General features: G+C 38.5%; 1 protein-coding gene across 5 annotated transcripts in view; it reads right to left on the reverse strand.

The window, feature by feature from the left end:
- LOC148065567 (voltage-dependent P/Q-type calcium channel subunit alpha-1A-like) overlaps positions 1-24,988 on the reverse strand; it is a 52,528-nt gene extending 27,540 nt beyond the window's left edge. For 2 of the 5 annotated variants that reach the window (XM_087809341.1, XM_087809340.1), the window contains exons 1-21: positions 24,459-24,988; positions 14,362-14,467; positions 13,816-13,955; positions 9,083-9,174; positions 8,420-8,572; positions 8,118-8,305; positions 6,673-6,776; positions 6,490-6,605; positions 6,004-6,048; positions 5,842-5,925; positions 5,478-5,684; positions 5,136-5,248; positions 4,785-4,897; positions 4,567-4,698; positions 4,338-4,410; positions 3,963-4,080; positions 3,653-3,720; positions 3,369-3,475; positions 1,904-1,954; positions 1,289-1,454; positions 157-788 (exon numbers count right to left, since the gene is read on the reverse strand). In XM_087809341.1, the coding sequence (XP_087665467.1) occupies positions 157-788; positions 1,289-1,454; positions 1,904-1,954; positions 3,369-3,475; positions 3,653-3,720; positions 3,963-4,080; positions 4,338-4,410; positions 4,567-4,698; positions 4,785-4,897; positions 5,136-5,248; positions 5,478-5,684; positions 5,842-5,925; positions 6,004-6,048; positions 6,490-6,605; positions 6,673-6,776; positions 8,118-8,305; positions 8,420-8,572; positions 9,083-9,174; positions 13,816-13,955; positions 14,362-14,467; positions 24,459-24,802 (3,152 nt within the window). In that variant the 5' untranslated portion in view covers positions 24,803-24,988. The remainder of the gene's footprint in view (positions 1-156; positions 789-1,288; positions 1,455-1,903; positions 1,955-3,368; positions 3,476-3,652; positions 3,721-3,962; positions 4,081-4,337; positions 4,411-4,566; positions 4,699-4,784; positions 4,898-5,135; positions 5,249-5,477; positions 5,685-5,841; positions 5,926-6,003; positions 6,049-6,489; positions 6,606-6,672; positions 6,777-8,117; positions 8,306-8,419; positions 8,573-9,082; positions 9,175-13,815; positions 13,956-14,361; positions 14,468-24,458) is intronic. The other 3 variants (XM_087809338.1, XM_087809337.1, XM_087809339.1) reach the window with 2 other exon arrangements.
- Between the last annotated feature and the right edge of the window lie 355 nt (positions 24,989-25,343).

Raw genomic sequence — 25,343 nt, forward strand, 5'->3', positions numbered from 1 at the left:
TTCAAGTCCTTTTGTTATTAATAACTTGAAGTTCAGATTGTAGAGCTGTCATATGTTGATATTAAGAAAAGTTTAGACGTGTATCTATCACGAAAAGGCCAATTAGGCATACGTTTTTTAAGAAAGTAAAAATATTGGTTTATTGCAGGTGCATACTTTCTTCGACGTTGACACACTCGTTTCCCCTCTCCTTCTGTCTGGTTGCCATGGCAATTTCTTCTCGGTCTTCTCTCCTTACTGTCTCCAGCTCCCTCCTGTTCTCCCTCACAGTCTGCCGTCTTCGTTTTGTGTCTTCCTGTTTTCCCAGATCCTCCTCCGCCACCCTCCCCGTCGTCTGTGTTCTTTCGATGAGACCTGGGCTTGCGGTGCTCTGATTGACCTCCACCTCTGCTTCCACTTCGGGTGTGGTGTTGGCGCCTGGACGGTCGGTCTTCTGATCCCGGAGCCTGAATGGCCGTGGAATCTAACCGTACGTGGGAGCTGTGGTGGTGATGATGGTGGTGGTGATCGGCCTTCCGGCTCCTCCTGCTTTCTGTAGATTCTCCTCGCTCTAGTGGGGACTTGCCAACGCCTGATCCGCTTCCTCCAATGACACCAACGACTTGTCCACTGTTTTCATGAAGACCCGTTTGCTTCTGCACCTCATTTGCATGAGGTTTGCTGCAGAGGTCTGGGTTACTCGGAGTGTTTTTGTTGGTGTTGTTGTTGCGGTTCTCCAGGGGATCCACGACCAAAGGCCGATCTAGATGGGTCTTCATGTCTGGACGTACATGTCGCGAGTAGTTTACCTGTATAAAACAAATATTTAACATTTACAAATAAACATAAATTAAGTATGAAATCAATATTTTATTTGGTGAAGAAAAAAGATGCTCCCAATCTCTATTCATGGTTTAAACCGTAGTGGAAAATATTTGAAAATTGTTATTTTGCAATGGAATGATTATAGTATTATTGTTTTTTTTAATCTGTTTTGCAATTTACTTATGTAAGAATTGCAATTTCACAGGTTATTATTACAAATATCTATAATCAAGGTATGTTGATCCTGGAATGATTTACTTGTAAGAAAACATAGTTGTTCCTTAAACAAAATAATATAAATAATGTAAATACTTACATTTATCAATGTTAGAATTCAACTAAGTTCAAGTTCATGTGACTAGCAACAAAAAGCTTTTTTTTCTCGAAAAAGTCACATCTATTTCTATGCATGCCATTCTCAGTGCCATCACTTGTGTACACAAATATCACAAGTCTATGGCCTTTTTGTCTACTTGTCCTTTACATTGTTTTGCTCCTCCCTCCCTGTCCTTGCCTTCCAGCGGTCATCGGGGTCCAGCTCGTTATAGAGGGCTTCTCGGCTGGACGCCAGGGTCTGTTTCCTCAGCTCCTTGGTGCGCTGTTCCCACACAGACTTATTGATACCCTTGTGGTTCTTCTGCTGCTCCTTACTGTGGAGAGAAGAAGTGAAAGAGGAGTAGCATCATTGAAGAGTGTTGAGAAAACATACAAAAAAACCCATGAATGATGAGCGAACCACCAAACTATAAATACGTAAAATAGCCATAAAGACGCACTGGGGGCACAGATACTCAAATAGATTTGACCTTTGGATCGAGGTCGTTGGGTGACTACATAGCTTGCCAAAGAGAAAGTCTTTAATAAGGAATATGCACTGTAAGAAATATATTGCTACTTAACCAAGTTTTTATTGTTTCATTGCCTCTAAAACGTCTTTTATTTCACACTAACCACAGGAAAGAAAGAGCTGAACTGCAGGATGCAGGCAACAGAAGAGAATGAAACACAATATCAAGGAGCAATTTTAATCAGGAAAAGAAGGGAAGGAATGGTTGGGAAACTCATAAACAATTTATCAATAAACAAAATAAATAAATACCAGTCCAGAAAGGGGTCTGTGGCGTTGTTACATCCACTGTTAACTTTGTTGCTGAGGAGGGAAACAGCTGGTGAGTGAGATGGTACGAAAAAAAATGGAAATCTAACCAAACGCATGTCCACAGTCAAGACTTCATCTTCTGTCCAATGAATTCCTTTCCTCAATTTACCAAGCTCTGTTTCAGGGGTCTGGTTAGGCCACTTTCTTTACCATACCAAAGTCAGCTGTGAATGTATTTAACATGCTAACTAACTACATTATACCACTTAAAAACAGTGTTAATGTAATTTTGGTCTGTGAATTTCATCACTATATTACAATCCATCCATCCATCCATCCATCCATCCATCCATCCATCCATCCATCCATCCATTCATGCATCCATGCATCCATCCATGCATCCATGCATCCATGCATCCATGCATCCATCCATCCATCCATCCATCCATCCATCAAAAACCTAAAAGACCTGAAACACCTAAACAGTGTTGATGTTCTTTTTGTTACAGTAATATGAACATGAACATGAACATGAACATGAACATGAACATGAACATGAACATGAACATGAACATGAATAATGTCCATATTTGCATTACATCCACATTCATATTCATTTTGCTACAGTAAAAAAAATTGCCGGTTAGAACTTTGTTTAATGTCCGTAGCCCTTAAGTGGATTTAACAATGTATTAAACATGGAATCCCATTTGAAGAGAAATGTTTCTGCACCACTTCACTGTTAAAATTCTAAATGACAAACTCAAATTTATTCTTTAACGAGCCAACACATAAATAAACATACAAGACGAAATCAAACCACTTGCGTGTCTTTTCTAACAGCTGATAACGAGAGATGGTCAAAAAACAGAGGGTTCCCTATTAAAGCAGAAAAGGTCACCAAAGCTGACAGGCGCTCCCCTGTTGTGCTTAGACTATTATGCTGTGTCTGTGTGAGCTTGAACTTTACCAGGAGAGAAAAGAGATCACACATGGACTTTCCTGACAGAAGGAGGGTTGTCCTTGCAAAGGGCTGACACTGTTGATCTGTTGTGTCTGATAATCTACTTTAAGAAAAAACATTTGATTTTGTCTCACAAGTTCAACATGCTTTAAGGATGACAATTAAACTAGAAGATTGTTTAAAATCAATCTATTTCTCACAAAATTAGATTCAATAACCGAAAGAAAATATGAAAATGTTTATGATGATCTAAATATATGCGTGATTAAAATGCAAGTTTTGCACATACATGTGTGCGCAAGCTTGTGAGAGGTTTTATTGGTTTGCACAATAGTATAAGACATCAGTGTGAGATAAGGGGTAAAATTTATAAAAGGTTTTGGTATTCCCATCAAGACAAGGTATCTTTTTCAAACCCATGTGGTGGTGTTATTTTGGATGTGATTTGATTCATGTTCATTGATGTAAAGAAAGAAGTAACTGGAAAAGTGAAAAACTTACGCTGCTATTGAGAGGTTAGCAGCAGACAGTGGGCTGACTTCAGCGACCTCCTTGGCTTTCTGCAGAGCGATCTTCTGACTGGCAGCTTCCTCTTCTTCTTGCTCATCCTACATGGAAAAAGACAAACAAGGGCAAACTAAAATAAAGTGAAAGTCATGAGAAAAGCTATTGAGAAATATTATGTTTGAATTCATAATATTTATGTAGTATGATTACAATTTTGTTCCATTTCAACTGTCAAATAAAACATCTAGATGGCTTTACGCCAAAATTCTACTGCGTACCTTGGTCAGTTCCTGTGCGTTGGCCAAATTGTCAACAGCGATGGCCAAGAACACATTCAGCAGAGTGTCTGAGCTCAGAGTTAAGGCAGAGTGGATTTATTGGTTACATTTAGAAGACTGAAAGCATAATGTGTCCTACATCAAGATAAAGACATGTTGCTTAAGAAGTTAAGTAATATGCCCTTCCCATTAGCTGTGTCACAAAATAATAAATTTTCCGGTTTTTATTTTTTAATTATCTTGCAATGTTATCTTTTAAATATTTGTTAAAGATCATTTCTTTTTCACAAGTTTTTTCAATAGTGGATACAGTTGCCAAACAGTGTGAGGACAATGAAGAAGACAGAGAAGGCCATGCCCTTGTTGACTCCGCCCTGAGACTTGATCCCATCATACATCACCATATTCCAGTCCTCGCCTGTCAGGATCTGACAACACAGACATACAAGTGATCAGGTGAGGACGAAGCTTCTCTGTGATGACGACCGGTGTCATAACAGTTCTCCTGACATGTGCTCAATTCAAACTGCACTCTAGAAGGCTCATTCTATACAGTACCATTAAATATTCTATGTGACCTCCTAATAAAGCAGCGACCTTCATTTATTTCATCAGTGTTCTGGCCTTCACATCCTTCCAGCCCGCTTCCCACCCCTTGTCTCCTGACATCACCTCTTGTGCTTACCTGGAACACTGTCATTATTGCTGCAGGGAAGGTATCAAAATTTGTTGGAGGAGTGCCATTTTCAAAATTAAACCTAACGGGAAAAACAACACAGGATGGAGAAAGTTAGAGAACAGAGTTGGACTAAATAACAATGCTTTTCTTCCATATAATACTTAAATTAAATGAGGATATTTGCAAGAGTAGATTCGAGGGAATGAGGTTTAGAGGGTAATAGTGAGATACTCACTGTCCCCCGAAGAGCTGCATGCCAAGCAGGGCAAAGACTACTATGAAGAGGAAGAGCAGGAACAGCAAGCTAATGATGGACTTCATGGAGTTCAGCAAGGAAACCACAAGATTTCGTAAAGATGCCCAGTACCTGACAAACAGAGACAGAAAATGCTTGTTGTCTGCAACCACTGAAAAATGAGACAAATAAAATAAGTAAAAGATACTTCTACTGACTTTGTGACCTTGAATATCCTCAATAACCTGAGAGCTCGTAGCACACTGATGCCAAACGATGTGCCCGGCTGGATGATGGACCACAGCACTTCAAATATACTACCGCAGATCACCTGCCGCACAAACAAACCGCAATCACCAGGAGTATCAAAAGTGCAAACCACAATTATTTATATTTCAGAAATATAATCTTTAAAAAGTTATATAACGAAGAGCTCTGCTGTGCATTACTATGAATGAATAAAAAATCCTGTATTAAAATAAATGTACAAACAAGTTCACTTTCTATTAAATGTGCGTGCTTTGCCTCCATGTTTTCACTCTCCCTGCACCTGTGCTGGTGAGACTTACAATGCAGTCAAAGCAGTTGAAGGAGGAATTGAGGTATGCTTGCTTGCCCAGGCCATACATCTTGACGAACATCTCCGTCAAAAATATTCCCAGGAAGATTAATTCAGCAAAATCTATATGGTGAAAAGAAGACAGGATTAACTGATGGACACCAGCAGAAGCATCAAAGAAGGTAGAAGAAACATTATCATTAAATCACTTGTTTCGATTAAGACAAAAAAGCTACTCAGCAATTTGACAATAATATATACTGTAGTCTTATATTACTTACTATTACTATTAATATATTGAGGTGAACTAATACTTTGGTTCCTGCACCACAGACCAAAACACATCACTCACATAAAAAATCTGAAAGTGGCTCGGGCTGGTCATAATGCACTACCGCCACACACATGGTGTTCAGTCCCACCAAGCACAGCACGGTCCAGTAAAAAGCTTGAGACTTAACAACGTGTCTAATTAGGAAGCGTAATCGCCTTTCCCGCCTCTTGAATGTTGATCCTTCAAGTTTAGAACTCTTGAGACTGGCTCGTGCAAATGGGGACCCTGGAAGAAAAAGAGAACATTTAACCACCTTTTTGCTGATAACGTGGTTTGAGTTGTGTTTTACAAGCGGATTTGAAGGTCCAGTGCTGTGAGCAGCTCATTACATGATGACATGTAAGATTAGATCTCTCTGCGTGACCTAAGGAAAAGTACTTGCCCACTGCCAGATCTCCGTCTCCTTCCTCCGGGTTTAGAAGCTCGGCTTTGCTCTTATGGTTCTTAGTGGCTCTTCGTCTGGACCCTGTGACGAGATTAATGGATTCATGAACATCATGGATTTCCTTCTTGTTTTCAGAAAAGGTGCCGAGTGAATAGTTACCATCGTAATCGTTTTCATTTTCATCATCTGCCAACAAGACCTCTTCTACAAAAATACATTGAAAAAGAAAATAGTTGTTATTGGTGGTGCTTTTTAGCTGTATCAAGGAAGGTTTTGATAGATTTGTCGATCCCTTCACACGCTTGAATTTATAAAATTGAGTATTTACCCAAAGTAACAAACTAAAACACAACTTGTGACTACCATTAGATGACACGTTTTTAAGTGAGTCAACACAATTCTTGACTAATGGTCAAGAGCTCCTTTGACGTACTATGCACAGAGATAGTATATTAAACGTGTGTTATTTAGATTGATAGTATAATATACATTTTGCATGTAAAGCAACATATGCAATATTCACGATACAAAATATGCATCAATTGCCACACTGCATTTTTTTTTTTTACTGATATCCTGCAATCCTTAGTTTCGTTCTGCTTGTAACCAAGTGACTTTCAAAAGAAACACACAAGTCATATTTACCAGCTTTGCATATCCACTCGAGATAACCGTTGAGCTCACGCTCGATCTGCTGCTGTCGTCTGAGCTTAAGGAACTCGCTTCTGTTCTCCACACGCTCTCTCTCTTTGGCAAACTCCCTGTGGCATCACAAATACTCAGTCAAGGCCACAATTCATGTCTTCTTTTTAGATTTTCCACTCTTACCCTGACAACACACCCAGCACCAGGTTGAGCATAAAGAAGGAGCCGATGATGATGAGGGGAATGAAGTACATCCAGTTCCATGCACTCCCTGAGGCATCATTGCTCTGAAAGACACACAGTTGATCAATCATCTGCCCTTTACCTTGGCACATGACATAGCAGCATCCAGGAAATAGACGTTTATTCTCTTAGCTTAATTAATACCAATAAAACAAGTCAATTTATCACTCATATGTGTATTTAATGGTAAAATCTTCCTTCTGTAAAGGTCATTCGTGATCTGTTTAATATAAAACATAAAATTAACTTTGTTTTCAAGTAAATTCTAAATAAATAAATGCAATTTGGGAACTAAATTGTTGAGATAATGCATGAAACAAAAGGTTGATTTAGTAGGTGGAAAATATAAATAGAATTTCAGGAAAATATTTTCATAAAAACAATCTTAATCATTAAGGCAAGTATCTAAGAAAACAAAAAATAATAATTAAAAAATAATTAATAATAATAAAAACCACCACCAGAACTTTTCAGGAAAGAAAACCCGAAAACAGGTATAAGCGTCACGACGATTAGTAAATATATTTTTCTGTTGAAGTTCCTCATTTCCCTCTGTTTGAGCTTTAGTGGATTATTTAACACATTTACTTTCTGCTGCCTATGCATCTCTTTCTCTGCACAAGCTAAGATAACAGCTACTTCCTTCTAGGCCAAGGAACCACTGTTTTATTTTTTCAGCTTTGATAGCTGAGATGTCCATTTTTTCTTCCTCCCGCATGTTAGCTGGCATTGCCACCGTGTACCCGATGTACCGCATAGCCTTTTTTTCCACCATTAAACTTTCATCACTCCCCTCCCTGGCAGCTGTGAGAAAAACTTTAGCGGAACAGGCCCTTTTTATATAGAGCAGCAGAGAAGGAGGGATACACTGAGAGACACAGACGGATGCAGAGTGAGGGGGAAGAAGCGAGGGATGGAGGTAAACTACGGAGGTTGAGAGAAATGATCAAGAAAAGGAAAAATCAGGGGATAGGGACTAGGGCCCGTGCCATTGACAAAGACATGAGGGGAGATCAGACTCAAAAAGAGATGACTACAGTAACACTGAAAGACCCTCATCTAGTTTCCATAGCAACGGTTGCCAATGGTAGCAGAAACAATTCCATCTAGGGCTGGAATGTCTGTGTTGATGCAGTCCAACCAGGAACTGCAGGAGAATTAAACATAAAGTAACCTCCACCTTGGCTCGAAGACTCTCTTCTAGATGTAAATGACACAGAAAGTATCTTAAAACAGAAATATTCTTAAAGCACATACATATCCCCCCAAAATGACAAATGACGCATTACATTCATCAGCACATAACTTTATGGTTTTCCTTTACTTACTAACTTTGTTTTCAATGGTCTTAAACTAATTTTGACGAGTAGTGAAGTGACACTTACATAGTATAACAGGTCAGTCCAGCCCTCCATGGTGATGCACTGGAAGACGGTAAGAATAGCAAACAGGATATTGTCGAACTGGGTGATGCCATAGTTTGGTCCCAGCCAATATTTTCTACACATAGTGCCTTCAGGACAGAGTCTTGACGGGAGTTCAGTCCCGCATGGAAACTCTTCTCTGATCTCACCTGTAAATGTAAGTCAATTCACTTGTCAGACAGTGCCTTTTCACACATATGTAAACGAGTGTGTTCTTCAACTGTCCAATAATCATGAAGGGATTGAAAGAATTTCTTCTTTACCTGTGTGATTGTCAAAGCAGGTTGTGTGAAATTTTCCCATATAGAACTCCAAGCCAATGATGGCAAACATAAGGATCGCGAAGAAAAGCAGGAGGCCAATTTGCAGCAGAGGAATCATGGCTTTCATGATGGACTTTAGCACCACCTGTAAGCCTGAAGCACAAGGTTTGATTAGATGCTACACAAGCTGTTTTCTATCATCTATATTATTATTTTCTCTTTTTATTGTATTTTATATTGTAATGTTTATTAATATATATCAATATTTTATATATTTTAACATCTTTCTGCTTACTTTTTCTTTTTTTTTTTAATATCTCCCTTGTTTAGGCATTTGAAATCACCACGAATATAGTTTGCAGTTACTTTAAATCCCTTTTGTATCCAAAAAAAGTTTGCTAACTTCGCAATGATTAAGCTTATCTGTGTAGTAGGGCCGCAGCTATAAATAATACTTCTGAGCTGGAACACTACTGTCACTAGGAAAGCTAAAAAAGGAGAAAAGAGTACAGCAAATAAAGAAAAGAAAAAGCAGCAGAAAAACCTGCCATCAATGCTATTTTGATGACCTAACAAGACCATATGTTGAGGATATTACCTTATATGGAGGATCATGAAAGGAAAACAATGAATTCCACCAGTTCATCCAAAAAGGAAACTTACTAGGAATACCAGACACCAGCTTGAGGGGCCTTAATACTCTCACAGCTCTCAGGGTTCGCAAGTCGAAATCTGAACCAATGGTTGACAGAATTCTGAAGGAAAGAAAAGAAAAGAAAAAGTCAAGTTGCCCTCTGTCATTCCTCCTCTGCCTTCCTCTGCATGTAAGAGATGAAGTGATGGATGGACCTGACAGGTGCAGTTCCACAATGAACAACAAAATACATTTTGGCTGAAGAATAAAACATATTTTCTCCTTAAAATCTATTGTATTGTTTCACTTGTCTTTATTCACAAACTGCACAGTATGTTTGACAGGAATCTAAAGGTGGTTAGAACTGGAAACAGATAAATAATATGTTTGCGTGAGAAGGTTATGATGTTCCTGTGCGCTGCCAGACTTCCAGTCAGTCCTTCGTCTGACGCACACCATGATTCATCCTCTATCCTCCACTCTCCATCTCTTTTTGACACATTTCTGTTCCACTAACAAGCCCAGTGACACAGCAGAGCTTTAATCACAGGTTTGAACTTTGCTAGGATCCCCTAAATTTGGCTAGCACTGGAAAGTGAAACAGATTCCGGGATATATGGATGACGATAGCGTGTAAGAGGAAACCCCCTGAGTGTTACTATGAAGTCCTTGGAATGACATTGTGGGGTATCAGATGTCACATACCATTCCGGGGAAGACTACTAGGTAAATACCAAAAGGTTACAAAATAGCCATCCAATATTACCTGGGCACATGCAATAGATTCTAGAATTTTTCATTCGGAACAATCACAGAATTGATGCTACATGTGAAAAACAAGGCAGTTAATTTCACAGATGCAGGGAATGGAAACAAATTGATGAATAATAAATGCCCAGTGACCTTGTTAACAATCGTAATGATTGTGGTCATCGAAGATCAGTTTTCTAAGCAGCGTCTGGCGTCACGAACAATGTTAAGGCATCCATTCACGTCGTCGCCACAGTTACCGGGCCCTTTCTCATTCATAAGTGTTTCCATGGAAACAGGGTCTTGGCTCATTGATAGAATCTCTGCATCACCTTGGTAACAGGCTGTAGGGAGGGGTTTGTTTGAATTTTTTGAGTTATCCGATCTTACACAGAGCTTTAATCTAAACGTGTGAATATTCTGCTCTTTTACATACAGATCGAATCAGAGACGACATCAATGCAACATGCACACTCCAGCGCAGGAAATAAATCTTACATTTCAAGCAGGGGGCATATTCATTTATGCGTACTGGGAAGTAGGCCATTTGATAAACAACCATGTTGAGATGTCTGCAGCACATCTTTAACGGAGCAAAGAAACACACCCATCTCTGTTTGGAAAAGTCTAAATGATGAACAGGAATCACATTAGAAAACTGCTGCACAATCTCCCACTCTTCTCTCCCCTATCTGCCTCCACATCTCCATCTGCTATACTGCTGACTTCAGCAAAAGCAGGATAATTAGCTCCGTCCACATTACTCCGGGGTGGGCAAAGTGTGCCACTAAGGGCCGCAGTTGGTGCAGGTTTTTCTTTCAACCAATCAAGATACCTTTTCACCAATAGGGTGTCGTATTCGGTTGACTGACAGCTGTCAGACATGTCGACAATACACGGTTGACACCTTTTACCCATAATGCAGTGCTCTGAGCACCACTGCCCTGTAAACATTCAGTTTCATCTACGGTCAAATAGTTTTCTATTGCTATATCTATTCCTCAGAAGGATGAGGTCATATGCTGGCATCCATTTGCTGGCGGGGATATACATTTGTCCCTACTGCTAAAGAGGGGACCTGGCCGGTTTTATGGCACTGGCAACCCGTAATGAGTTCAGATGTCTTCTGTGGACACATCAATGGGGGCCAGTTTGGATGCCTACAACCTGGGTACGACTGATTACTGTACATTGGCCCGGATGTAAATGTACAAATGAATAGTCATGTACTTAAATCCAACAGGAGTCATGTCATTTGTCAATATCAGCAGGACGGGAGAAACATTGAAGGATCCAGCGGAAGAATGGCTATAAACAAGTCGTAATTGGACTAATAATCAATACAGGGCATAAAAAACATCCAGCTTATTTTCAGGGCCAAATCAGTCAGACAATTTACTGCGATAGACAAGTCAGCGCATAAAATACACCTGAACACGCCTTTAACAAGCATTTAGAGCATTAATAACTCAGAACTATACAGTGTACGAATGTGTTCTGTTTAAATACAAACGTGTGCCAGTTCACAGGATGTGAGCAGGAAATGGAAGGAGATGTTTGATGTGGGAATATTGGTGTGTGTGAAGTGTGTGTGTTGGTCAGTAAGCTATCAAAGGTTTCAGACAAAGGTGGGTAGAAAGGCTAAGCAGCTTTCATCTTCAAAAAGCGGCGCTGCTAAAACACCACCCTTATTCACAGGGAGCACTACAAAGAGTCATAGTGTGTTCCAAGTGTGTGCGTCTGTAAAGATGTAAATTATACTATTTATCTATATAAATGATAAAAGACTTTCTGTCTGAGATTTGCATTCAAAAAATAAAAATGAAAAAAAGACTGAATATTTAGTCCTTTTTAGACTGATGAGACAGTTCAATAATAATTTTGACTATTTCCCCAGCTAGAATACATCATGACTGCTTATTGAATATCATGTTGTGTTGATAAACTGGATGGATGACATTAAGGTCTCTTTTTCCCTTTCCTAGATTTCCATAGTACTAATATTCACTTCACCATCCTGACTTCTTGTTTCTCACTGTCTGTTGTGCCTCGCAGAGAAGAAGTAGCATAAGGACGCACTGCCAGGCTGAGAATGTGTGTGTGGGTGTGCAGTATGTGTATGTGTGAAAATGAGGTGTGAGTTGAGTGTGTGTGTGGAGGGGTGGGGGGTGCTTTGTCATCATAAATGAGAGGTTTATGTAACCCACATAGCTCTCCAAATGCCCAACTGTACAAAAAATGACCTCAATAGAACCTGTTTTCACAACCAATAAATATGGTGATGCAGCTGCAGAGCATCGCTAATGGTCCTGGATTGCTGGGATGGATAGATTAACATACAGTATATGTCTATATAGTGCCATTGTATGTCAGATGTTTTACAGAAAAGGAAAAAACTAGTCAATGAAATTGAGACACAACAAGAGCTGTATCTTGTGCCACGCTATCAAATCAAATCATTTAATAAACATCTTTAAGGAGAAATCAAAGAAAAAGTGTAACAACATTTCACATATTTAATGAACAAATAACCCTCAAAGTTGAGAATGTATTGATTAACATGGGGATGCAGCATAAAGAGATAACTAAAACAATCAGACATGATTCACGGTCAAGTGTCACACGTTAGTCTCTTGATCCAGTCACTGTGATCCTGAGAAACATCTTTTAGAATTTTCTAATTTCAATTAGTTACTCCATCGTGCTAATCCAGCTTTCTTTTTCATCCCTGAATTTCTCAGCATAATCCCCTGTGTTTGAGCTGCAAACGTTGATGATATCCGTCCTACAAGGTACATTTTTGTTGCCACAGGTGTACAAATCACAAAAAAGATTGAAAGACAGATTTATAGTAAATTGATTTTAGTGAGGATATAAAGGCAAAGGTCACCGAGTGGAAACTACTGTTTTAGTCTACTTTTTTGTGATAAGACCAATAAGTAAAGCTGCTAAATATAAAAAAAAACAAAAAAACACCATGTATATAACCTGTGTTATTTCTCGCTTGTGAATTGCATAGTGTCTCTTACTGACTCTGTAGGACATAAAACAAATCTAACATGAGGCAAAAACAACTATCTTCTGCATCAGGAGAAACTTTATTTTATAATTTTGGGGTGTTTTACCTGTAACTTTGAAACCAGCACAGATTGTGTGACTCAATTAGCCCCCATGTATAAATCTACAATAATAAGTAGAATAAGATTACATTGTAATGCTGTGTCAACCTACTAGATCAACCATAACTTATCTGCAAGAGTGGACGGTGTACTTTAAAACGTGACTTCAGTAAATCAAAATCTGATCAGATTAAGTAAGTATTTATGGTCATCCTAGTTTCAGGAAAATTAAGTGAGCTATGATTAAAACTATATGTCTTTTGGTTAAACATATTTATTTCTGCCAAAATATTTAATATAACAATAATAAAAATGCATTTAAATTTAACTTAATAACAGGGGGTGCATCGACAAATTAACTCTTCAAACCCCTTGATGAATATAAACTGAAAAATGTAAGTTATTTGAAAGTTAAACTCAGCCATTTAGCTAATTTTGTCATCATAAAACACAAGATTTACAAAGAAATAACATGAATAGAAAAAGTAAGATAACATGTTTATTTATTTATAATTATTAAAGTAGGAAAAACGCTGTGTACTCCATCTGTTTAGTTGTCAAATCCCTTGAGCAAATCAACATTAATCCTGACGCAACTCATTTCTATTCACCTCCTGATCTTTAGCTGGGTACACTCCCTCAGTGGCCCTCTCCCTTAACAACTCCTCTCTCTCAGTGGTGACATTTGTTGACTACCCAGGTTGCTGGCTGCCTGTGGTTCAGCTCTATGATCTAGCTGCTGCTGTGCCCACGAAGGCCATTTGTTAAAGCAGAAAAGCAAGTGAGCGAGTACAAGACTGTCACTTGAACAACCACAACACACACACACTGGAGACCCTGTTGATCTCTCGTCATCTTGAATGGTTATGTGAGTAACAGTAGATACAACTTACCCAGTGAGGACGACTACAAAGTCCATGACATTCCACCCATTTCTCAGATAGGAGTTCTTGTGGAAAGCAAAACCGAGCGCAAGGATCTTTATTCCAGACTCAAAACAGAAGATCCCAATGAAATACGGCTCTGTGTCGTCCTGGAGTGAGAGAAGAAAAAATATTTAAATACAAACTCTGTATTGAAAGATATCTGTCAGCAAAAAGAGAATATATATATATATATATATATATATATATATATATATATATATATACATATATATACACACACATGTGTGTGTGTCTGTGTATAGTTTAACTATCTATAACTGCTTGTAATCTTGTGTATACTTTTCTTTTCTTTTTTTTAAATGAGAAAACCAATAAATCATTAATATTTCACTTTTTTATTTTTAGTCCAAAGTGTCCTTTTGATTTTAACGCAATATGTATCTCTCTATGTCAAGAGACACTCAAGCAACAGAGATCAAGCAACAAATCTGAGCATACGATTTGATTACGACTAACATGGCTCCCTAATGTATTTAAGTGTGTGTATCTTACCAGGCGTTCAGACAGCGGAGTCTTATCGCCATCAGGCAAGTGTTGTTCCAGGGCCAGGACGATGCAGTTGGCAATGATGGTGGCAAGAATCATCCACTCAAATGGAGTAAAATCATTCAGTTAAGAAACATTTTCTTTCTTCAGGAGGGCAATTTTACAACAATATTACATATAATTAGACATACAGAGGTATTGGTTGTGTTCCCAGCACCACAGGTTGCAGCATCTTATGTGTAATACATGATAAATAATTCAAGAATATAGTGAATTGGAGTCAGAGTTCAAGTCTTAATATTAAAATCTTTGTGTTTAATCACAGCTAGTCTAAGAGAGTGATCCTAAATATTTCTATATTTATGTGTAAGATCGCTAAAACACTCACATTACACAATTAGCCTTGTTCCACCTGCATTAATGCATGTGTGTTTGAAAACGATTCAACTTATAAAACATGTAAATGTGTGTGGAGTGTGGGGCACAAAGTCAGATTCCCTTCATAATAAATGTTAATTAGTCCACATTCTATCTTTGATGTGTGACAGATGTTCCCTGTGCTCGCATCCCAGACCATATATATAAAACTTGAGCATATGAATAAATGAATCACACTTTTCCATAACCCTTTCAATAATAAATTGCTACTTCCTCTCTCCTTGGCGGTTATAAATAGCAACATGGTGAAGTCACAAGGTAGAAGAGAAAACAGGAATCTGCTCATTGGTCCATTTTCTGTTTGTTGTAATTCTATCAGGGCCAGGTCTAGGCAGGGGCAAGAGGGGGCCTGGCCCCCTCAAATAAATGTTGTGCCCCCTCAAACTTACATGTAAGTAAGTAAGTAACAGCACAATGCCCCCTCAAGATTTGTGGCTGCCCCCTCATACATGCCTGTCTAGACCCGGCCCTGAAATCTATTATCCATATATGGGTTTATTTAAACATGCAAGCGTGGGCACCTCAGCTCATGGGAAAGCACACAAAGAACAGGTATTCAGCAATCATTTGTAAATATATTGTGTGGAAAAATGAAACCATCCACAAAAAACATCCAACAGTAAAACTGCCAACAGCAAATAGTGATGTACTGAATAATATGAAGCTCTAATGTTTCATTTTTTTTTTTTTTGCTGAAATTTACAATTTTTATATAACGTATTTTTATAGTAGTAATTAGGGACAATGGCTGCTGGGGGTATTACTTGTCTGATAATGAATGCATGAATCTATGTAAAAAATATTACCCCATAATTACACAAGACAACCCCTCAACACCTGCTGTTGGAACGTAACTTTGAGAGTTGCAATGTCACAATTGTGTTACTCAGCAAGTCAGTTTGACGTCATATATAGAATATAAAGCATGATGGGGACATCAGTCGGTCACAGAGACCGATACTTGCCAAGATATGAAAGTGCCCAAAAGGTTCAGCACTCAGTGTATCCAAATGACGCACATGGCCAAGATGTCTTTTTCATAACCTTGCCCATCATTGTACCCTCATCCACTACATGTCTCTGCCTGGTCTAAACTGATATATTTCCTATACTAACCCTGCTATGCTAAGCCTCATTGCCTTTTGTACTTGTGCTTGCCTCATCTGGCACTCTTCATGCTCTTCTCCCACATGTATCTCTCTGCTTCTCCCATCACATATCTCCATCTCTTCTCAATCCAGCATTCTCTTGCTGAGCCCGGCCATCAATCACCCTTATCTCTATCACTCCATCTTCATTCAATATCCAATGAGAGAGGGACCAAGAGAGAAGGAAAGAGGTGCCGTGTCAGCGAACGAACGGGGACACTGACAGCAAGAGACTGAGTAGAAGAGGGTAATAAAGCAAAAAAAATGTTGGATAGAGAGAGTTAAATATAAGTGAAGGAGAGAGAGAGAAAGAGTGAGAGAGAAGTAAGAAAGTGTCCTGTGGGCACAGACATGATTGAAAAGAGTGAGTGGCAAGGACTATAAAGGGAGATCAGGGGACAGAGCACAGAGAAGTAGAGGGGGGGGGACAACATAGAGGAAGGGCAGAGACGAAGACTAACAGTGCTGAATTGGTAAAAACACTACAGAGGTATCTCTGTGTATTGCAATATTTTCAGGGAGTGTGTCAAAAGCCGCAAGACCAGTGACAGGAGACAAAAGTCATCAAAAACATGAACAAGATTGAACAGAATTTAACTACTCGATGACATTGCATTTCAGAGTCCAACCCTCCATAAAGGGGGGGTAGAAAATGAATATTATTTATTAATCCCTCTGGATATCTCCTTCAGTTACCTTCAGTCCTTACAGCTGGCTGTCTGTGATTGGTGCCATTTTAATTGAACTTGATTAGACGTTACAGGAGACTTTCTACTCTTTTCTACCCTTTTTTTCTGAGTTTTCAGGTCATAAGGTTTTGTGACAACGGATTGCAAAGCAATACAATAAATATGTTTTAAGATACAACAAAAACACTTTTCTGGGATTCAAATCCAGCTTAATAACCAAATGAAGGGGTTCAATGTACAGTGTGCTGAGTTCTGGATTCCCAGTATACAGTCAACCACACTTGAAAGCCACATTGTATCTGAAACTAGATTGATTATCTCCGATGTTTTATTTTTTATTAATTAGATCCAATTTCAGGATGAATAAATCAAGAATCAGATTTTTCGGATTGCACATTTCAAATTAAGTCAATATCTAAATACATCAATTACAGTTACAAGGTCAAACCAATACAAGAATTTCACACATTAATGATGACACTTTATTTAAAAAATCCTTAAAAAAGAGTATCTAACAAGGAATCATTACATTTTTAATCTTCAGTTCACCTTCCTGCCTTTTGCTATTCAGTTATGCATACGTGGATGAACGGCAAAAACACCAAAAGCACAAGATTCCACTACACTAAGGCAGTCTGCTGCTGAGTCCACACCAGCTGCCACCCTCTGGGAAGGTGCCAGGCATGCTATTAATACAAGCAAACATGACCAAGTGGGCATTTCTTGCTTTTTCATTCATGTTTATTTACAGCTCACTCCAATTTGATCAGACACTGTTATTTTATCAGAAAAAATACTGATTTAAAACACAGTCATCCCTAACTAAAAGGTCAAATCTAAGAGTTAAATATCCTGATAGGGAGGCGCAACATTCTTAAAAAAATACAACATATTACGGTATGCCAATGAGCAAAATAATATTATGTTGCCCAGCAAAACGAGCACAGAAGGCCGGTTTAGCCCCTCTTGGCCTCTATCACTTTGATTTAGCATCCATTAGCATGAACGTCCTCGCAGACATTTTGTCCCATCTATATGCATACGCGCTGTCTATCTATGCAGTGCCACTGTCTCACACTTTACACTAACAGAATGCCGAGTTGACACTTTTAAGAAGATGCTGACGGGGCTCTGGGTGTGCCCGTGGAGGATTCAGTGGCATTTTTAGCATAATTCGAATCTATTTGTTTGTTGAAAAAGCTTAGAATATATTAGTAACATTGATCAGTTGCCTGGTTTTAAGGTAATTTTGTTTGTGTGTATATGTGTCTGTGTGTGTGTGTGTGGCAGTGCACCCTACAGGTATAGTTTTGGTTTCCAGCATGGTCTGTCTAGTAGCAGCAGCTGCACGTGACAACAGAACACTGGCGAGAGAAAATCAATCCATCACGGACTCTATCCTTATTCATTCTCTGTACACGTATCCAGATCCCAAAAATAGTTCTTTCCAACGTCACTGAGAGTTTCACAAACACAAAGAGACACATGCTGCTCAGGGACACACATTCACACAAAAAACACAAACCGTACAGCAACTGAATCTGAATAATTTAGAAGCCAGAATAAGGTACAGAGAGAAAAAGGATATTCAATAAATAAATATCACTGACTGTGATTTTTAATTGAATGTCTCGTCTTAACAACTTAGATATCCTTAAGCTAATGGTGTCATATTTTAACTGTTGATTATTTTGGATGCTGTAAAAATATATTCTGCACCGCTGAGCCCTCCTGTTTTCAAATCAGGTAACAACAAAAAAAAAAGATATTTCTGCTTAAAAGCTTTTAACCTAATTTACCATTTGTATCATACTCACTTGTGTTAAAATTGTATTCATTGTACCTGTAATATTTTATTTATATTAAAAAAAAAGTATAGAACATACAGATAAATAGAACAACTGCATGAGAGCCAATTATTAATTATATTAAATTACAGGTAATACAGAGCTGGAAATGGCATCTCGAAGGTGGGAAGATAATAATAAGATTAATCTGAAGAACACAGAGTATATTTGTTGATCAGCCAAACAAGTCAAGAGAATATACCACACAGCAAAGCAAAAACGTTTGGGTTTGTGTGAAGCTTGTCAATCCACTTTGTTTTAAATGACTTATATGAAGACTGGCCAATTGACTCTTTATCTCTCTCCTCCTTAATTCTGATCCTCTCTGAAATGCCTCTGTCTAAATGACTTCCTCTCTTTCCTGGATCTCTTTCCATGATTCAACTCTGCTCTTTCACAACGCTAATCCAATGCAAGAAGGAAACAGTTAGGTACCTTTTCTATGAAAGAGTCTAACCAATTGCACATTTAAAACTGTCGTTGAATAAATAACTACTACCATAGAGATAAGCAACTAAAATACAGTCTCATCTTTTATTAAATGCATTTTCTGAACGTTCTTCTATTCATATCGAAGCTACTTAACAACTTGATTATTTAACATTTAAATTGTGAGCAAAAGCACCAGAACCCTAATGCCTGGTGTCTTAGTATCTCACACAGCTGAGAAGAGAAAATAGTTGAGATACGTCAATCAGTAGGAAACTACAAAGTTAAATGGATAGAGAGATAAGAGGCTGAAGTGAACTATGCATTACTTAATAGGAAAGACATGAGATAAAAAATGGCTACCTTCTACAAACAAATGTTCTGGACAAACTGGCCTCCAAATAGGATAATCAGCCTGTGAACAAATCAAAGAGCACATGTGTGATTCAAAATCCCTTCTGTAAAGTCTGGGTAGTTAACGGATGATTGTGGCCAGCTGGAGAGAAGCCAATAAATCATTTAAATTATGCAGTGAACATACCTCACAAGCCTCTATATCTACAAGAAAGCAACCCTCTCTCTCTGCACCGCTCCTTTATATTTCCACTGTGTTCAATATATTTCATCACATTTTAAATTGTATCTATTGCTCTCCTTTTATTTGTTTGCTTTAATGCACTGGGCAGAAGGCTTTTGGTCCTCAATAATTCCAGAAATATAACCTTTGTTTTATCTTTGGGTCAAGGTTAGAATGATATGGTTAATTTTAAAATGAAACCTTCAATTCTGCACTAAAATATTCCAAAGTAGGATCACTGTGTTCAAAAGGTAGGCAAACAGAGTCTTATCTAAAGATAGATAAGACTCTTATTGAATTCTTCTCCATTTACAACAGCAGGGAAAAAAACACTTAATGTATCCTGGTGATGTGCACCGAACCTAAGGATGTGCATGCTCTGTATTAAATACACAAAAATAACGTTTACTGTATACATTGCAGAATAGACAGATTTTATACTTTATCACTGTATATGGAACCTTTATAATACATGGGGGTATATATACGCCTAAAACGTTTACAGTGGATACATAAGACACCGGATATAGATTATTCAAAGTTAAAAATGGCATTTCGGGTCAAATGTCAGTAGAACAGCAGGAGGAGGTTGGATTTCAGTTCCCAACTTGTATAAAATGACCAGTTCAATTTCAGCAATCCCACCTACAGAGGATAATATGATATTTATGCGCACTTCCATAAAGACTTTACAACAGCAAGAATATAACTCATTACTCTATGTAGCAGTTTAAATAAACGTTGTGAGTAATGTTGATGTACAACTACAGAGATAACGATACATTTACATTTTGCCAGATCCAAAAACCCCAAAAGTGTTAATGAGAAATTACTGTTTTTCGAGACAGCTCATAGAAGGAAAGGCAGTTTATATTCACTGAGCTATGGTGCACATTTGATGCAACAGAACAAATTAAGGCTTAGTTGTAAAACAATTTATCATAAACACTAATAAAATTGCCATGGTCCAATTGTTGGTCACTTGTTGTTTTGTTCTTTTTATAAAGTATCTTTTCATCACCTTAAAATGTCAACCCCTATCAATTACCTGTAGCAAACACAACCATCATGTCTTTATGTCTCAAAAATAGTTGTAATTGTTGTCATACACTTTTTCGGGTTTTTCTTGACAAAATGTAATCTTTGTATGATTAGATTTTTTTTTACCAAGGATTGACGTTCACAAGGAATTGTTTGGCACTTTACTGCTTTAGTTTGCATTTTCATTATTAAAAAAAAAAGACGCTAATTTGGAAACTGATTTCAGAATTGTAAAAAAAAATTGAAAATAAAACATTCATGCTTTTATTTTTAAGTTATTAATGGAAAATTCTTGAGCTTAAGATTGTTTCAAATTTACTTAACCACATAAAATATTATTAAATGGCATCACTGACTGTTTTCGTCATTGCTTGTGTGAGAAAGGAATAAAGATGACTTTGTGCCAGAAACCGGTCTCTTAAAGAGTGCCACTCTTGACCTTGAGGGTAATAACTAATATTACTACTAATACAAAAATGTGTTGTGAAACTGCAACATAGATTTAAAAGTGAACTAACAGCTCTGTGCTTCAGAAACCATTCAGACAGAAATTTGAACTCTGTGTTGTTCTACTGTCTTTCTTGTTTACAAGTTATAACATCTACAAACATCTTATTAATCTTCTTTGTTTCATTAAATTGTAAGTCATATTATTAACCTGACAACTGAGTTAATGAGAAAAATATTTTATTATTTACAAATATAAATCATAGATAAAGGTAATCTTACATTAACTGAAAACTTGGGATTGAACTTAAAATATAAATAATTAACAAGTCACAATTATTTTTTCATAGTAACAGACTTGTGTTAAGGATGGGTTTCACAGAGTCTCCCTTAGCCTAAGACCGTCTTTCACTAAGAAGGAAATGTGAGATCGAGCTGAGCCGCTCTTAACTGCCTGCTTAGCGACCAACAACTAAACATTGAAAAACATAACTAACCCTGTGGCGTTTCACAGATATCAACATGTATAATTAAACACAGATAGAGCCCACCTCATGAAGGTGTTGCCAGAGGCCACTAAGAGCTTCTTACGAAGCTCCTTTGGCATGATCTTAAGGTTCTCCTTATGCAGTAAAAGTGTACACCTGTATCTTAACTGTCTTAGCGCTCCTTCTTAGCCAAACCCTCCTTAAGAGCCTTCTTACATTCTTAACAACAATGAAATCTGAGAAACTAGGTCATTATGTCGCTAGCATGTCATTGTTCTTCCCTGAGGTCTCTTCCCAGTTTGATACGACCAAAACTCCTCCAGAGTGAGGCAAACAGGAGGCATGCTTAAAGGTTCGCCGGCCCACCTCATCTGTATTTTCTCCTTGTGGAGGAGCAGCGGTTCTACCTTGAGACCCTTAATAGAGTCCAGGCAAAGAGTTCTTGTTATATAGTTTTATGAAGTATTACGTATCACCTTTATCAAAATGATCATAATTGTGTTTCTTTGTTTTTTTATTTTTGTTCTATCAACTCACAACAGGTAGATGACCCACAGTTGTCATTATAAATAGCCGAACCACTTCACCAAAGACAGCAATATACACCATTGATGGTATTATGTTAGAAGGCAAGTAGTACAATATAAACCAACAGGATACATTATTTAGTTTTGGAGTGTTAATGTATTTTTAAGTAATATTATAATAAAGTCAATCTATCTTTTATACCTGCATTGTGTTTAAGCTATTAAGATTAAAGCTCTCTATCCACCTAACTTTCTTGAACATGTCCATCAAGTCAAGTGTGAATTGCAGATGTGAGTCATAGAGGACTGTTTAAGTATATCACCAACTCAATTAGGCTAGTTTTGTCTCAGCTCAAGAATAACTGGGGATCAATACCACCTTTACTCCAATTTCAACAGCTGTCATTAACTTGAACAGGTAGATCTACTGTTGAAAATGTTGAATTTGAAAAGATTGTTCAAAAATGTGAATTCAATCATGCAACTCTAAATGCCAATTTAGCTAAAAGCGTATCTGCACATGTTTCATTCCTACACAGAAGGAAGGGAAGGCTCACACAACAGAGTCCCATATGATTAAGAGTATAGGACCAAAAATGTCAGCACTCATCCTCATACACACTTTTCTGGAGAGACGCCTGCATCATGATGATAGAGAAGCGAGTGAAGCACACAGACACGGATTGTAGCAGGTTATTTTCATCTTCCTCACACCTCTCCTCACTTCCTCCCCTCCCCCTCTCTCATTTCCCTCTCTGCTCATGCTGACATCAGCAACAAGCAGCGCCCCCTAGACACCCCCTCCCTCCACTCCAGCACACAGAAAAACACACGCATCACAAATCACAAAAGCACAATATATCAAGGTTCACATGTGACGCAGAATTTTTAACAATTGTGAGTGATTGTGATCAATAGCCTCATAAAATGGGGATGCTGGTTCATGCCCCCTGCTCTCAATTAGCTATAAATAACTTTTCCAGCATCCTTATGTCACCTAACCCTCCTGGGCTTGCATTGCTTGCTATCACGGGGACTAAGCCTGACAAGAACACACACTGGAATCCAATAGGCGTTTTTTGTATGTGTTGCATTTCAGCAAAATTTCAGCAAAACATGCTTCTTAAGTACACCAGTGAACTTATCAAAACTTCCATCTGGATGATAATATCACAAATAAAACTTTGATCATTAAATCATTGGGCAAAAATGTCATCGTTAATAATGGTCAGGCCTGGTTATCTATTGCATTGATATCCAGAGAGTATTGCTTAAATGTAAAGATAATTCATGTGTTTAAAAAAGCATAATGTGAATGAGGAGTAGTTGAGCTTATAGTGTATTAAATTGATGGCACCATCTCCATGCAGATGTGCATCCCTTGTAACATAGAATCAAGTAGGTGGCTAGCAACTTAAAATATTATTTTTTTCTTAGCCAACTCTAAATAAATACCTTTTTTAGAATGTGAACTTTTTAAACTAAATGGGAATTTAAACATTCAATTCATCTTAAAGTTAATAAAAAAATAGGTTTAAAGTAAATGAAATAAAACATATTCACACTTCATCAAATAATGAAATAATCAGAGGCATCAATGAATTAATAGACTGTAGATTCATAAGTTAGGGCATTGTTTGTGACAATTAATCTTTCGTCCAGGCAAAGGCCTCAGGACTCATTACAAAAAGGAATTTACGTAATTGAGAGATTGCATACCTCGTGTACAAATAAATGAAACATTTACAAAAGACAGCGTACAATGTCAGAAATGCTTTCAATGGCATACTAATAGCTCAACGCAAAAGCTAGCTTTCTTAAACTAGGTTCAAAGCCAGGTGGCTGGTTGCAGAGCACTAACAAATAGACTTGGGTAGTAGTGAGTAATGTTAGCCTAGTAGAATTCCTGTGTTTTCTGTTCTGCCATTTATTACTTAACAGCCCTAAAATTGTTGTCAAATGAATCATCTAAAACATGTTAAGTTGTTCCAAAGTTAGATTAAAGTTGGGGTTTATTTTGTAATTTGGTTGTTTGCTGTCATATATTTTTACGCTGCAAAAACAGTAGCAGTTAGAAGCCATTCAATTGAAGTACAAACCCTTCCTAAATCCAGATTAAAACCCAGAACACCAAAGAAAGCTATTGAGCTATTTTGCTAAGTTATCTCACCAGCCGTCTTATTACCATTTTTTTACAAAATGATTACCCATAATCCTCCTCCTGAGTCTTACCTCACAGCAAAACACGTTGATACATTCAAATGATAGATATAGAGTGAAACAGTCAATAATATTAGTATTTTAAAGTGATTGGGGTGACTTTATCATCGTCTTGACTGCACCACCAGTGACTAATCCATTGAAAGTTATTAATGAGGAGATGGAGAAAGAAGGAGAGGATGTGGATAGTAGGCCTACCTGCTTTCAGGAAAGAGTTTGCATTTACTCACTACACAGGCATGTAAAGGATATGGCCATTCGGTGATCTTTTTGGCGTATTTTCTCACGAAGTTATCCTCGCTGAAGATGAATAGCGATCGGTTGACAGTGAAGCAGTTCTGGCGCACAGGTATGGGGTTATAGAGGGCCATAGTCCTGGCTCTCTGCGCCATTGACTGCTTGTACATTCTCTGGCCCCCCGGACCCCCGGGTGGACCGTGTCCGTGGCCGTGGCCGTGCCCGTGCCCGTGTCCGTGCCCATGTCCGTGGGGTCCACCTTGTCTGCTTCCACCGCGGCCGCCGGGCCCCCCTCCTCCTCCTCCTCCTCCGGGCCCTCCGCCGTACCTGCCCGGAACCTCGTCTCCGAACCGCGCCATGCTGAGGACTCCGAATCTTCACGCGTCGAAGGAGAGCAGGGCTGAGCTGTGCAGCCACACCACATTACATCCCAGCCGGAGCAGAACGTCTCCTGTGCACCCGTGGACCTCCTGGCTGCCGCTGCGCTCCTGCGGCTGCGGGTTCACAGGACTGCCATCCCCGCCTGTGCGTGGATGCTGGGCTGGACTTGGATGCGGGTCTCAAGCCGTTCACTGGACACGAATCATAAGGAATGTTTCATCTGCATCACCGCATCCTCCCGCATCAGCATCCCTCTGCCTTTCAGTCGCTCGTCGTCTGGTCCGGAGAATTCCAACAAGCTACCATAATTTATTTATTTCGTTTTTTAAAAATCCGCAATGTTTGGCTCTGCTGCAGTCACTCCAGCGATGCGCTCCCGACAGTTTCCGCAGAAATGTGACATGTGTGATGAATGCGCTCAGAGGTGTCGAGCTGGGAGCTGGAAGGGAAAAATTCCGCGGATTTGAAGATGCTGAGGAGCGTCCTCCCTGCAACACCTGCGTCCAGGAGAGGCGGATC

Source organism: Callionymus lyra, chromosome 15 (genome assembly GCF_982586985.1).
Source record: "Callionymus lyra chromosome 15, fCalLyr1.hap1.1, whole genome shotgun sequence".
Lineage (NCBI taxonomy): Eukaryota > Metazoa > Chordata > Actinopteri > Syngnathiformes > Callionymidae > Callionymus > Callionymus lyra.